Source organism: Schistocerca serialis, chromosome 1 (genome assembly GCF_023864345.2).
Source record: "Schistocerca serialis cubense isolate TAMUIC-IGC-003099 chromosome 1, iqSchSeri2.2, whole genome shotgun sequence".
In the NCBI taxonomy this organism is placed as follows: domain Eukaryota; kingdom Metazoa; phylum Arthropoda; class Insecta; order Orthoptera; family Acrididae; genus Schistocerca; species Schistocerca serialis.
In genome coordinates this window covers 287654211-287669671 of record NC_064638.1, presented here as the reverse complement: position 1 = coordinate 287669671, position 15461 = coordinate 287654211, and the positions used below count along the sequence as shown (strand labels likewise).

Here is a 15461-nt window from a genome sequence, read left to right as displayed (position 1 = left end):
TTAATTATCCTGTAGGCAGTATCTATCTCACCCCTAGTGAGATAAGGCTCTATATCATTAAATTTATCCTCTAGCCATCCCCGCTTAGCCATTTTGCACTCCATGTCGATCTCATTTTTGAGACGTTTGTATTCATTTTTGCCTGCTTCATTTACTGCATTTTTATATTTTCTCCTTTCATCAATTAAATTCAATATTTATTCTGTTACCCAAGGGTTTCTACCAGCCCTCGTCTTTTTACCTACTTGATCCTCTGCTGCCTTCACTACTTCATCCCTCAGAGCTACCCATTCTTCTTCTACTGTATTTCTTTCCCCCACTCCTGTCAGTTATTCCTTTATTCTCTCCCTGAAACTCTGTACAACGTCTGGTTTAGTCAGATTATCCAGGTCCCATCTCCTTAAATTCCCTATTACACCATCAAATTTCTTTGACATTAATATTTGACATATCAACTTTGACAAAAAAATATGATAGTGCAATATCGGCCTAAACACTATGAATTGAAGGTGAGCAACTGGCCGTGGTGGCCGAGCGGTTCTAGGTGCTTCAGTCCGGAACCGCGCGAGTGCTACGTTCGCAGGTTCGAATCCTGCCACGGCAATGGATGTGTGTGACGTCCTTAAGTTAGTTAGGTTTAAGTAGTTGTAAGTTCTAGGTGACTGATGACCTCAGCTGTTAAGTCCCATAGTGCTCAGAGCCATTTGAACCATTTGAAGATGAGTAAATGAGAACAATAGGGCGGCGCTGTAATCGCTGAGTGCTGTCGGTTGGGACGTGTGTAGACTGCCACGAAATTGGTCGGTCTGTCGATGGAAATGGAAACGTCGTGTGGCTAGGGCCTCCCGTCGGGTAGACCGTTCGCCTGGTGCAGGTCTTTCGATTTGACGCCACTTCGGCGACCTGCGCGTCGATGGGGATGAAATGATGATGATTAGGACAACACAACACCCAGTCCCTGAGCGGAGAAAATCTCCGACGAATCTAACCCGGGCCCTTAGGATTGACAGTCTGTCACGCTGACCATTCAGCTACCGGGGCGGACGGTCTGTCGATAAATTGGTGCGTGTGTAGCGGCCTTAACACACAGAGATGGCTGGAGTTCTTTATGCAGCAGCGTATGCCATGTAGAGAACGATAGGGTTATTTGGCGTCCCTGAATAACCCTGCCCTTGCGGATCATAATCTATATGAACTACATGTCAGAGTGTCTCCTTGCCCGTGTGTTTGCACGCTCGTCTCGTACGGTGGGCTATAAAGTCTAGTAGCGGCCGTAGCCGCGGGTCTGGACTTCCGTGTCTGCCGGCGTCGGTGTAGCGCTGGAGGGGTCAGCATAGCCGCAGCTAGAGCGAGTGAAAGCGGGGCCCGGCGGCGCGTTGTGTGTGTCTGTGAGTCTGCAGGTAGCGGCCGGCCGAAGCCAGTCCAGTGGGGCAGCGGAGCGGAGCGCAGCGCAGCAACAGCACGGTGCAGCGGTTAGTCGACGTCTCACCGCCAGCCACAACACACAGCAGGGAGCATGGCCCGCTTCGTCGCCTTGATGCTAGCCGCGCTGCTGCCAGCCATGGCGGCAGCCACAGCAGTCAAGCACTGCGGTACAGGTGGGTCGCTGCAACTGCCAGACAGTTGCTTTCGTACTATCCCAATTCGTGTGAAAATGTAGCTGTACGATAAATTACATGCGAGATGGTAGCTATTACCTAAACAGTTCCTCGTGCAACTGTATTTTGCGTATTGCAGAGTATGCCCGAAGTACTGAGTGCTATTGACAAGGGATTCCAATTTGATTCCGAATTTCTGGATTTCCGCAAAGTTTTTGACATTGTACCACACAAGCGGCTTCTAGTGAAGTTGCGTGCTTATGGAATATCGTCTCAGTTATGCGACTGGATTTGTGATTTCCTGTCAGAGAGGTCGTAGTTTGTAGTAATTGTCGGAAAGGCGCAGAGTAAAACTGAAGTGAATTCTGGCTTCCCCAAGGCAGTGTTAGAACCTTTGCTGTTCATTATCTATACAAACGATGTGGGAGGCAATCTGAACAGCCGTCTTAGGTTGTTTGCAGATGACGCTGTCGTTTATCGACTAGTAAAGTCGTCAGAAGATCAAAACTAAATTGCAAAACAGATTTAAAAAAACATCTGTATGGTGCGAAAATTACCAGTTGACCCTAAATAACGAAAAGTATGAGGTCATCCACATGAGTGCTAAAAGGAATCCGTTAAACTTCGATTACGCGATAAATCTGTCAAATCTAAGTGTGATCAATTCAACTAAATACCTAGGAATTACAATTACAAACAGTTTAGTTTGGAAGGAACACAAAGAAAATGTGGGGAAGGTTAACCAAGAACTGCGTAAATCTAACAGATCTACTAGACTGCCTGCACTGCGCTCGTCCGTTCTCGTTTAGAATACTGCTGCGCGCCTTGGCACATTAACTTGACGGAGTACATCTAAAAAGTTCAAAGAAAGGCACCACGTTTTGTATTATCGCGAAACGGGAGAGCGTTACTGAAATGATACAGAATTTGGGATGGACATAATTAAAACAAAGGCGTTTTTCCTTGCGGTGGAATCTTTGTAAAAAAAAGTTCCAATCACAAACTTTCTTCTCCGAATGCGAAAATATTTTGTTGACGGCGACCTACATAGGGAGAAACGATCACCATGATAAAATAAGGGAAATCAGAGCTCGCACGGGAAGATACTGGAGTTTTTCTTCCGCGCGCTATAAGAGATGGGAATAATAGAGAATTCTGATGCTCAGATGAAACCTCTGCCAGCCACTTAAAGTGTGATTTGCAGAGCATCCATGTAGATGAAGTTACCTTCAGAAGACTGATTATGAAAATAGCCACTGTTCTTCGAACATACAGTATACCAGTTCCGTAGATTAAGGAAACTCGGGCATGGATATGTGTGATGTCCTTAGGTTAGTTAGGTTTAATTAGTTCTAAGTTCTAGGCTCAGAGCCATTTGAACCATGTGATTAAGGAAACTTAAAGTGGCTCCGTGTATATGCTACTGGCTACATCCTCTACTATTTAAATGTACAGGATGATACGAAGCTATATTATTCGTATTTGAAACTTCAAAAGAGCCAGAGAAAAGCTGTTTTCTGCATTAATAAAAACATATGCTCGGAACAGTCCCGGTTCTCGTCAAAACAACCTACATTGCGGATAGTAAATTAAGACTTCTATTTCGATCGGAGACTTTATTTTGTTAGATACCGTAGCTTCATCAATAATCGTTCTATCAAAGTTTTGTTTGCAGTTTAGACACCAAACAGTACTTCCCACTTTACAATGTCAACACTAGCACCCCTCAGCCGAGCTCCGTGACAATTTCGTAATACATACCACGCAAATGCAACGCTTGGAAGTTTACCAGCCCCTTGTTTACGGAATGAAGCTAATAACCAGCATGGTAGACCCAAAAGCGTGCTTCTACAGGCTGCTCCACGTTTTCTACAATTAGTAGAATGAAAACCAAACGCTATACATTATCAGATTTTACACATCTGAATTGGGTCTAAACATCCATAAACACAAGAATCATTGTTTCCGATCCATTAGCGGATGAAAACATAGCGTATGGTTCCTGTTTGCGCCGCGTGTACTGAGCAGATACGTAAGATAATGAATATAATTAGACCTGAAAGTTTTGTAGTAGGATTTGAGATACTAAACCTCGTTAGTGCGCCCGCAGATTCATCAGATTTTTCAGCATTTATTCTCCTGCATGTCTAAGAGCTACGTCACACTAAGTCTTAAAGAGGTCTATGATCAGTATTTAGTATTTGTACTAAATACTGATCAAAGACCTCTTTAAGACTTAGTCTTGATCGTGATAGTTATCATTCGCGCTGTTCTTCTGTATGTGGACAGGGTGTCATACAGCTCAGTGGGAGAGAACTGCAGGTGTGAATCTGTCGTGCTCGTGATGAAATAACTAGGTAAGTATTCACCTGAACTAGTTTCAGAAAACGTAAATCGGAGAGGACGGAGAAAATGTCTGTACGTATATTAGCAATCCGTTTTCACTTTTTAAGCCATTATCAAATGACTACGTAGTTACAACTGGCGAATGTATAAAAACAGCAGCTAATTCACATTTTGTTGTTCCGCTCGTCTCGCTTTACGAAAGTTAACCGTGGTATTGACTCGGTGCACATCGAGAAGTTACATTTTTGTAAACAAAAACGAACTGAAACATAATTTGAATTCTCTTCAGTTCTTCTACTTGCGGTAACTCCGTTATAATTATTCATCCAACGATCATATCAGAACGATATAGAAATTGTGAAGGTAATATATAAATAGCCCAAAATACACACAACAAAATACACACTTTGAGGATAGTACAGGTGGCTGGAGATTATTACTGGATAATGCATTAAAAAATACGAAACTGCATGACAAACGAAGAGAATGTCAAATCACATGCAAAATACCGCATTCAGTGTGTGTGTGTGTGTGTGTGTGTGTGTGTGTGTGTGTGTGTGTGTGTGTGTGTGTGTGTGTGTCAGTGAAGTTACCCTACATTGCGTAACTTGAAATTCCTGTACAACAGGCGAGTCTTTACTTTAGGCTGCCGTAGGAGGTAGTCACGCGGTTTTTATGTGCCCACTAATTCACTCTATAGAAACGCTTCAGCAGAAAAGTTTGTTGCGAACATCTCCCTGGTCCCAGGTGTAACACAAATGATATCGGTATGATCATACGTTAGAGGCACACCTGACCGTTCTCAAAGACAATGTGCTTCGTTCTGTTTGCCACAAAATCCAATTAAGTAGCAGATATCGGTAGAATATCCGGCTAATCGAAAGAACATGTGATCCACTTATTCATCCCTTACAGAATAAATGTAAAAATCGTTGTTCCGAATGATCAGTACGTTTGGAATTTACGCTGGCTGTTGCTGTATGCAGTTCATATGTTATGTGGGACAGGCATCAGAATCTTCAAAATTCCACTACATTCTAGTCATTGACAAGAGTTCAGTTTTAAAGATTCAAAAGCATGAAAGTGAACTTCAGTGTTCTGTCGCATCTGAAATATTCTACTTCGAGGTTATAGGTATTGCATCGTGAAATTCTCACTTATAATGCAAAGGGAGTGATTACCTTCGAGGAGTCCCTAATAAAATACTTACTAGAAGAACTTTTGTCATTCAATATTTATGAACCTGATTACGAGATTTCATCAGGGACACCATCTGGTTTCTATAAACAGCTACATGCAAACAGTTGCCGTATTTACACGTTTTTGAAAAAGTTCTCGGACAGAAAAAACAATAATAGATGGCAAGTACTCTTAACTGATTACATAGCGTTAACATAGTCCTCTCTGACGCTGAATTAACCAGAATTAAATTGTGGATCTTATTAAAAGGTGTAATTTTTGTGTGTAATGATTAAATTTCGAAAAATTTCCCTAAATTTTATGTGAATGTTTATTCTGCGTCTCGAAGCAGGAACCTTTTTTCCGTGGTATCTAAATGTAACCCACCTATTCAATTGCCTGTTCTCACGGGTCGTGAGCAGAGTTGTGACAAATGCTACAGCATTGAGAGATGATTTGTGAATGACTAAATCAGATCAGTTTAGATACGGCTAAAATTTGGCTTATCGGTGCCTTAAATTCACACTCGTTTTTACTAAATTTCCACGTCTCTGCCAGTGCAAGGAAGCAATAAATTTTACTTCCACTGCAAATCCGTTGTACTAGTTGTCTGCGTTAGAAGACTGTGTTGTTTATGGCAACGCCAATGGAATGACTCACTCTTAATACACAAAACGCCGCCGGCCCAGGTGGCCGAGCGGTTCTAGGCGCTACAGTCTGGAACCGCGCGACCACTATGACCGCAGGTTCGAATCCCTGCCTCGGGCATGGCTGTGTGTCCTTAGGTTAGTTAGGTTTAAGTATTTCTAAGTTCTAGGGGACTGATCATCTTAGATGTTAAGTCCCATAGTGCTCAGAGCCATTTGAACCATTTTCACAAAACGCCAATGAACAGTCGAGGTGACCTCATACGTTCTAAACAGTTACAGGGAACCCAAACACCTAGTTTTGTAAATTAAGTCAATGCCGCTGTAGGTGACTTAAGCCAGTAGCGTGCCAGCCTATCAGGCGTCGATAATCGGTGTGAAGGCCCACCCAGAAGGTGACGCCCTTTCGCTGCTGAGCCGTCCTCCTTTGCGGCGGCCGTGCTGATGCTGCCAGACCGCGGGTGCCCCGTAACGAGCCGCCTTTAGTGTAAATGGGCCATTGTTTCGGGCAGACTTTTACTCCGGCTGCGTCCACATTAACGGCACGGATCAGCCGACTGCACGAGCATCGCCCTCGTCTCGGGCAACTCAGCGATGCAAAACACTGCGTGCCAACAAGAGTCCTTGCTAGAGTGCCAGTCGCAATCTGATTTCAGCCTCAGCCTTTTGCAGTAAATGCGAGCTTTTCAGATTGAAAATCATTAAATAATTGAAACCATCAGCTGCCGACAGGTGTTGTCGATATACCTCGATGGGGACAGCTGAAAATGTGTGGCCCGATCGGGACTCGAACACGGGATCTCCTGCTTATATGGCAGACGCTCTATCCATCTGAGCCACCGAGGACACAGATGAATAGTGCGACTGCAGGGACTTATCCCTTGCACGCTACCCGTGAGACCCACATTCCCAACTGTCCACAATTCTATATATATCTAATGTATCTAACATATTTGCCCATCCACTCATTACTCGCGCACACTTTGGCGATTCCCGTAAGAGTTCGGGCAACCTGTGCGCATTTGCACAGACGGTCAGTGGCTGGGTAGCCTTTAACTATATATATGAAGATAGTAACTGTTCTGGAAAGAACAAATACCATTGATGGCCTTGGAGCTTCTCTAGAATAAATGATGATTAATTGAAACCCTTAGCTGCCGTGTCCTCGGTGGCTCAGATGGATAGAGCGTCTGCCATGTAAGCAGGAGATCCCGGGTTTGAGTCCCGGTCGGGCCATACATTTTCAGCTTTCCCCATCGAGGTGTATCAACACCACCTGTCGGCAGCTGAGGGTTTCAATTAATCATCATTTATTCTAGAGAAGCTCCAAGGCCATCAATGGTATCTGTTCTTTCGAGAACAGTTACTATCTTCATATATATAGTTAAAGGCTACCCAGCCACTGACCTTCGTCTGTGCGAATGCGCACAGGTTGTCCGAACACTTACGGGAATCGCCAAAGTGTGCGCGAGCAATGAGTGGATGGGCAAATATGTTAGGTACATTAGATATATATAGAATTGTGGACAGTTGGGAATGTGGGTCTCACGGGAAGCGTGCAAGGGATAAGTCCCTGCAGTCGCGCTATTCATCTGCATCCTCGGTGGCTCAGATGGATAGAGCGTCTGCCATGTAAGCAGGAGTTCCCGGGTTCGAGTCCCGGTCTGGGCACACATTTTCAGCTGTCCCCATCGATGTATATAAACACCACCTGTCGGCAGCTGATGGTTTCAATTATCATTTATTCTAGAGAAGCTGCACGGTCATCAATGGTATCTATTCATTCGAGAACAGTTACTATCTTCATATATATGAAAATACATTGCCGTGTAATCTTGTTGGTTTTGTCGGTTCGTCGGGCCGCACGCATGCCAACCGACCAATTAACTTAGTGTGCAGCCTTGGCACGTCTCGAGCGCTATACTCAGCGGTTGCGACGAAAGATGAACTTTTCCCGGGGGGAGGCGGGGCGGTCAACACTCGTTCTCTTACCCAACCGACCGCTCGGGAAAAAAAAGCTGGTCATCGGTTGTCCAAAGCGCCTACACACGTTAAATTTGTCGATTCTCGGTTGGTTATTGGCGTCTACGGTCGCCTCGAGCAGTATTTGTAGATATAAGAAAAGTCCTGCGTACTGTGATTTTGTAGCTTTACTGCCTCCCCCTGCCCACTACCACTGGATGCGCTTCATGGGATGACTCGGTTTGCTAATGAAGACAGAGGCGACCAAGGAAATTAGGTGTTAGACTAGTGATGCTTTGATAAGGCATTTATTATTCCTAACCTATTTACACCGAGTAAAAAGACCAAGCGAGGTGGCGCATTGGTTAGCACATTGGATTTGTGTTGCCAAGGGTTAGAGTTCCCTAAACCGCTTATGGTTGCCGACATGATTCGCGTTCCCGAGGATCAAGGCTTAGATTTCCGACATAATTACTTCGAGAAGAGCACTATTTCCTTAGATTTCCTTCCCAAAAGTTCGCCAATAATATCGAGTAGACACTGAATCCAAACTTCATTTCCACGTGGGTGAAAAGCTTTGCTTCTTGGAAAGAGATAATTGCAAGAATTGGTACTCGTTTGTGGAACGTGTTGAAGTGCTCAGCTACGACAACTTTATTGATAATTGTACAGTTCAGAAGGAACAGTGCAGAATGTATAAAAAATACGATATGTAGGTGTATCGGCGACAAATGGTTATAGTGCTGAGAGCACTTCAGCTCTGCAGCAAGCGCTCTCGGGTGACATTCCACCAATAGTCACCTAATAAATAGAAGCGAAGACAGGTAAGGAAGTTACAGTACGTCTCATCGACATCACAGGTTGAAACATCAGCGTGTCACAGAGTTCGAACGTAACACTTGTCACAGAATTGGGCCTCGTGGTGAGTCATGGCTGGCACAGAACATGCAGTTCAGACACGGCAGCGCATGTGACTTTCGTATAAGAGGGCTGTGATAACAATAAATGACACCCGCAGAACGCTGTACAGCGTCGCCCACCTTATTGGTTGCTGTGAACCAGTCGGTGTCTTCGGTTCCACGCAGTTTGCCTTAGACTTACATGCTGTCATGCACGCCATTACGTCAGCTTCCTCCACCCATAAATAAAGACTTCTATTACACGTGAAGATGTCGCTGTGTGCTGAGCTATCAGCTATATGGTGGTCTTGGACACGCTTCAACCTGCCAGACAAGGATGGCTGAATACGTGTTGGGCGCTACCATGTCTTTGGAGCCTGCTATGGAGCGCTACAGAGAGCACATACACTACGAACAGGACGCACCTATTCATCACAGATTTCGTTCAGATTTATCACATATGCAGGGCTTGGCCAAAATTGAAAGTGGTAGAATGTGAGCTCCACGCTACCAAGCTTTGAGAGAAAAATGGCGTTACTGGCACGAGTTGGGCGTTTCATGACCATGTTTATGTTAACATGGTTTCCAAGGAGCAGTTGACGCAGTAGAAAGAATACAGATGTTTAATAAGAGGGTCGTGGGATCGGCTTCCTAAAGCGAAACTTTTATTTTAATTTTGAAGTTGCTTACACTGCAAATAAACCGAAAAAAATAATCAGTATACTGTATTATAAAAGGCATGAAAGGGAATTCTGACACCGCAGATAAATGTTAAGAAATGGATTGTAAGCCGTACCAAGATCTTTGTATATACGAGAACGTACTAAAAAGTAATACCTCCAAATTTATGTGAAAACTTATTTAAATAAAACCAACATGATTAACATTCTACATCTTTCTTAAAGTATAAAATTATTTCTCATGTCAAAGAGGCAACGAACCTCTTTCTCCCATCGAGAGACCGGTTTGTTGAAATGAAATGTCGGGTGACTAGGGCCTCCCGTCGGGTAGACCGTTCGCCGGGTGCAAGTCTTTCGATTTGATGCCACTTCGGCGACTTGCGCGTCGATGGAGATGAAATGATGATGAGTAGGACAACACAACACCCAGTCCCCGCGTGGAGAAAATCTCTGACCCAGCCGGGAATCGAACCCGGGCCCTTAGAATTGACATTTTGTCGCGCTGACCACTCAGCTACCTGGGGCGGACGCCAGTTTGTTGATACCGCCACTCTAGAATGACTTGTTGACACAACCTCACCTATGCTTGCATCGCTTCATCACTATCAAAGTCAGGTCCTGGACGGTGTTCTTGAAGTTTTGGAAACAAAACCGGATGGGGCCAAGTCAGAACTGCGTGGAGAATAATCGATGACAATGAACCTAAGACGTCGGATTGTTGCAGATGTCGCAGCGCTCGTGTAGTGCTCTGACATTCTCATTCTGAGAGAGGGGGTGCTCCACGTGTGTGGACGAACTCATAAAAATTCGAAGCGATTGTAACACTCTTCGTCTCGTACCCCTCAGTTAAGATACGTACCACCATGTTACAGCCACAATTCGGGGCCCTCTTGCTGCAGAGAGTTACGAATATGCAGAAAAGAATAAACTAGTAATACTGTAATGACGTTTGTTTCGTTTAAAAAGTTTTAAGTTTTCACAAAATTCGGAAGCATTACTTTTCAGCACCCTCCGTAATTTTCACAAGCGTTAGTTTTCTATTTGCATTTGCTCCTTTCATTCACATCTCTTGATCGACTTTCCTGTCTGTTACAGGAGGTTCATAAGGTACAATGCAGTGACTCTTGTTGTGAAAGTAGCTGGTTCGAAATCGGGTGATGGAAAAATTATCAGTATTTAGCCAGAAAGTTGAAAAAGAAATAGTCACAGATAATGGTTCGAGTAACGTGTGTGCCCAGTCCGAACTTTTGTCGTATTGTCTAACAATAATGGGGTAGTACATTTTTGTTTGATTCGTTCGTCGGATACTGCATTAAGCTCGGAACCTCCTGATGCTCTTGACCCCACGTTCTATGATCATCGCTTCACTACAGAAATCAGCCATAACACAAACGGAACATACCACTATGTAATTCAGTGTAGTAATAAAACTTCATAGACTAAGAAGATATTACATCGAGATACTTCATCTTATTCCACACAAACCCATGAAAATGCTTTAAAGCATTGGACCACGAATTAAAAAGAATATTTCTTAGATTTCATCCCACTTTCAACTGTCTGTTTCAGTTTTTGTTTTCATCCTGTTGTGTGATTTGTACCTTCGGCCACTTTTAGGTACTTAAAGCTCAAAGAAATTTGTTGACAGTATCTCTCTCTCTCTCTCTCTCTCTCTCTCTCTCTCTCTCTCTCTCTCTCTCTCTCTCTCTCTCTCTTGTGTGTAAATCGTGTCAGTAACTTCGTTCTTCTTACTGCAGATGTCATTTGATCGGCACTCAGAAGTACAGGCTTATAGACGTTATTTATGACCTAAACTTGCAAGAGAGCAGTATATTGATCATACAGTCGAGAAAATTTATTTAGGTGCGCGATACCTAAAACAGCCTAATGCCAAAACAGAGCAATAGTATAAAAAACGAAAAACTAAGCAGCAAACGATATGGTCATCTAACAGGTGTGTAACTGTGGGCCCAGTTAGTATTTTTCGTATTTCCAGTTTTCTTGCCCATAGTTGTCCGTCCCTTCAAAAAATATGGTTCTTTTCGCACTCTTAAGAAACAAATTCGTCGTCCTTTCATTTGTGGCAGTGGAGTCTATCAACAGTCAATATGAAATTTCGCAGACATTTTATTGGCGAACGTCATTTCAAAGTGCAGCGTGTGTGGACCAACACTTCTGTGCGTTGTGATCACTTGTAGAGTGTGGGATCGTTGCGAGACGAGCTACCGTGGCATTTCACAAGCTTGGGTGCGTATGAATACTGCACTGCACTGCACTGCACTGAAGACGGTTCGAATGGGCAACTGGAATACGCACCTCGATGCCTGAGCGTGCGTGGCTCACATTCAAACAGCCGCCTTCATGGCGCTCGGTCTTTCAACGACCATGCATTTCGCTTTCTCTCGAGACTCACTTTCTCTCGGTGGCACTCCGTTTCGCGTAATATTACGCCGCTCACACATAACAAGGCTGGTCGCTGACAAAAGAAATATTGACATGTGGAATAATCGGGTCTACTGCCGGATGTTTGTGTCGCTCTGGCACAATATTTCGGCCACGTAACTCGTATGCTCAGTATGGACAAGATCCTCCAGTACGGCTGTCTCAGGTAGCACCTGAAGAAGGCAACGAGTTACGTGGCCGAAATATTGTGCCACAGTGACACAAACATCCGGCAGTAGACCCGATTATTCCACATGTCAAGATCCCGCCGGGAAAGCCTGAAGAGTTACAAAACAAATAGTTTTTGTTCCCAGAATGAAATTTTTGCTGTGTGTGCTGAAATGAAACGGTATGCCGGACCGGGAGTCGAACTCGGGACCTTTATGAGCAAGTGTTTTACCGACTGAGCTACCTAAGCAGGACTAATGAGCCGTCCTCACAACTCCGGCAGTACTTAATCTCCTACGTTCTGTGAAGTGTGGAAGGTAGGAGACGAGGTCCTGCCGCAGCTGAGGACGGGTTGTGAATACTTCTAAGGTAGCTAGTCGGTAAAGCATTTGCTCACGAAAGGTAAAGGTCCCGCGTTAGGATCCCGGTCCGGTACGCAGTTTGAATATGTTAGGAAGCTATTTTTGGTTAGTTAGCACTACTTCTATAGTTCTGAAGGTCACATTTACTCCACAAAAAAGTTTTTTTGCGCGGATCACATCTGTCTTCCTTCTTCCTTGCAGTAGCGTTTTTAGTAGTCTCAGAATTCCTGACGTTTCTTCCGTAAGATGCTCCAGAGTTCTGTCTCCCACATGTGACCTGTGACGTCGTAAGTTAGTACCGACAGTACTACTTTTTGCATCTAACTAGCACATTAAAGAGGTGTTAGTATAGTTTTATTGGGTATTTACCTCACTGTATTTACGTTACATCCAGAATAGACGTATAGGTTTTTATTCTATAGACTTAAGTTGTTCAGTTTACATCGGTGCACCTAAACGTTATGGCCGCCTGCCTAATAGCTTGTTTGTCCGTCTTTGGAACGAAATACATCACTGATTCTGCATATTATCCGACAGTTTACTGATAAGAGTTGCGGAGGTATGTGGCATTAGGTGTCTACGCACACGTCATGTAATTCGCGTAAATAACGGCCGCTGTTTTGGGTACGCGATGATGGCATTTGATAGCGACCCAGTTGGTTCCATAGGATTTACATCAGGTGAATTTGGTCGGCGAGACATCGTGAGTTCACCATGATGCTCGTCAAATCACTGTCGCACGTTTGTCTGCGAGACACGAACAATTACCCTGCTGTAAGATGGCATCGCCGTCGGTGAAGACATCAAGCAGGAAGGTATTCAGGTGACTCACGGCTATCAGCGTGTCTCAGATTATTACCACGGATCCCATGCAAGCACAGGAGAATGCTCTCATATAAAAATACTGCTCCCACCAGTATGCATCCGTGGAGCGCTGCACTTTCGAGCCGCCGTTCTCGATGACTGCGTTTGGAGAGACGACCATCGACCTAGTGTAGCAAAAATGTGAGTCACTCGAAGAGCTCGAATCCCGATGGTCCCGTGCACGTTGCAATCGTAATTGACGATGTCGTTGGGTCAACATGTGAACACATAGGCGTCGTCTCGTGCGGAGCTCCATGTTCAACAATGTACGGTGAACCGTGTGCTCAAGCATTGTGCTCTTTCGGCAGAAATGCTACAGATCACCGTCTTTCCTACTCCACAGAGCAGACGAACCTCAGAACTCTGCGTTCTGTGAAGATTCGTGGACGACCAACCATTTAGCGCCTAGTAGTAGTTTCACTGTCCTACCTCTTTCCGTAGATGTTTAAGACATGAACATTCGACCAGCTTCGTGTTTTAGAGATACTGGTTCACCGGCTCTGCGTAATAATAATCAGCCGTTTGTCAAAGTCGCTTATCTCAAAGAATTTCCCTCCAGCCCATATACTCCCTAGGTGATCCCCGGTCCGTGTCTGCTACATACTTTGGTTGTTGCGTCACGTGTCTGCAGCGGTCATAATGTTTTGGCTTATCATTGTATGTTGTACGTACGTTTATCGATGACCTAGTTCACTTATTTTCAGGATCGGAAAAGTTGGGATGCTACCCCGTTCTTCCACTGAAAGTTTAAAGACCATTGACGGCCTGGCTATCAGCTCCCATGGTATATATAAACAAATTCCCTGCACATAACTTCCTCTTAGGAAATATAACAGTGATAGTTTTGAAGGTGGTTTTAACGTCAAAGATTGCAGTCAATATTGAACGCAATCTGTCATCAAAAGTTTTTCAAAGCAAATACAGATTGCTCCTTCCTCTCTCTGCTTCTGAGAAATTTCTATCAAGTTATCCAACACCGCGAACTCCTATGAAGTGATGGATTCTTACGGTAAGGAAGTTCTAGATCGTTGCAGCAAGATAGTTCACTCGGAGCAGCTCCTGGTCATAAACGGTTTGAATGCTTAGGAGGGAAAGCCGCTTATTCAAGCCAAACCTGTAAGAAAAATCAGTTCCTTGCCTGTGACCCTGGTTGGAGTCATTCTGAAGTCTCATCCTTCAGCGTTTGTGTTTAGGGTGAGGGGTATTAAAAATGCAAAAGAAAAGTATATTTATGAGAGCTAAAATTTTGAAAAAATCTTACAAGGGGCAATGAGCAGTGAACGATGAACGAATATAACGCTCCTACCAAAGCTACTGATGGTCTTGAATTATGTCACAAGTGAACGTAGATCACCAGTGAGCGTAGATTAATCAGACACTTTACAAAACAACTACTTCACTATAATTCAGAGAGGAATCCAAATTAGTGGCTAAATGCGAAAGAAAATGACACTTGCCGGTTCGCCACTTGTGTACTTAGGCTATCGAGCAGGTATCTTGTCTCATACTGTTTTCTTGTTTGTTTTTTTTTTTCTTCTGTAACCCGTGTGGAAATTTTGTGAAAGTTGTTGTGAATACACAAGTTTTGGTACACTCAACATTTACAGCAAGGCAGCTCACCGCCTTACCTGTCGGGCGTTATTTCGAAAGTCTCGTGTGACCGCACGGACAAGTACGGAACCGAATGCGCAGTTTGACGAACAGGCATCACGCTAGGAGACGCAGGGAAGCGAGGTCGCCCTGTGAAACTGTGCTGCCGCACTAGTCGACGCAACGCCAGGACTGCTTGGCCAGGATTGCGTGACGGAAGAGGCAGCTCCAGATGGCCAAGCGTTTAGAAAAAAAAGAGGGCATGAGCTGCTTGTGGCAGTAGATTCCAGGTCGCAGTTGGCGCAGCGGAAAGTAGGTAACGAGGATCGTTCGGTAGAGTCCCTATGCGGATACATTTTTTCAGTTAAAGTGGCTCTGAGCACTATGGGACTTAACATCTACGGTCATGAGTCCCCTAGAACTTAGGACTACTAGGTTTAACTAACCTAAGTACATCACACACATCCGTACCCGAGGCAGGATTCGAACCTGCGACCGCCGGCGTGGTTTTTTTTTTCAGTCTTTACGTTACACTGCAGATAAGCCGAAATAATGCTCAATATACACTCCTGGAAATTGAAATAAGAACACCGTGAATTCATTGTCCCAGGAAGGGGAAACTTTATTGAACATTCCTGGGGTCAGATACATCACATGATCACACTGACAGAACCACAGGCACATAGACACAGGCAACAGAGCATGCACAATGTCGGCACTAGTA

General features: G+C 44.3%; 1 protein-coding gene across 1 annotated transcript in view; it reads left to right on the top strand.

The window, feature by feature from the left end:
- Positions 1-1337: 1337 nt before the first annotated feature.
- Positions 1338-15461, top strand: part of LOC126468364 (NPC intracellular cholesterol transporter 2 homolog a) — a 68758-nt gene continuing 54634 nt past the window's right edge. Inside the window, exon 1 of the mRNA XM_050096544.1 lies at positions 1338-1598. Within this exon, the coding sequence (XP_049952501.1) occupies positions 1517-1598 (82 nt within the window). The 5' untranslated portion in view covers positions 1338-1516. The remainder of the gene's footprint in view (positions 1599-15461) is intronic.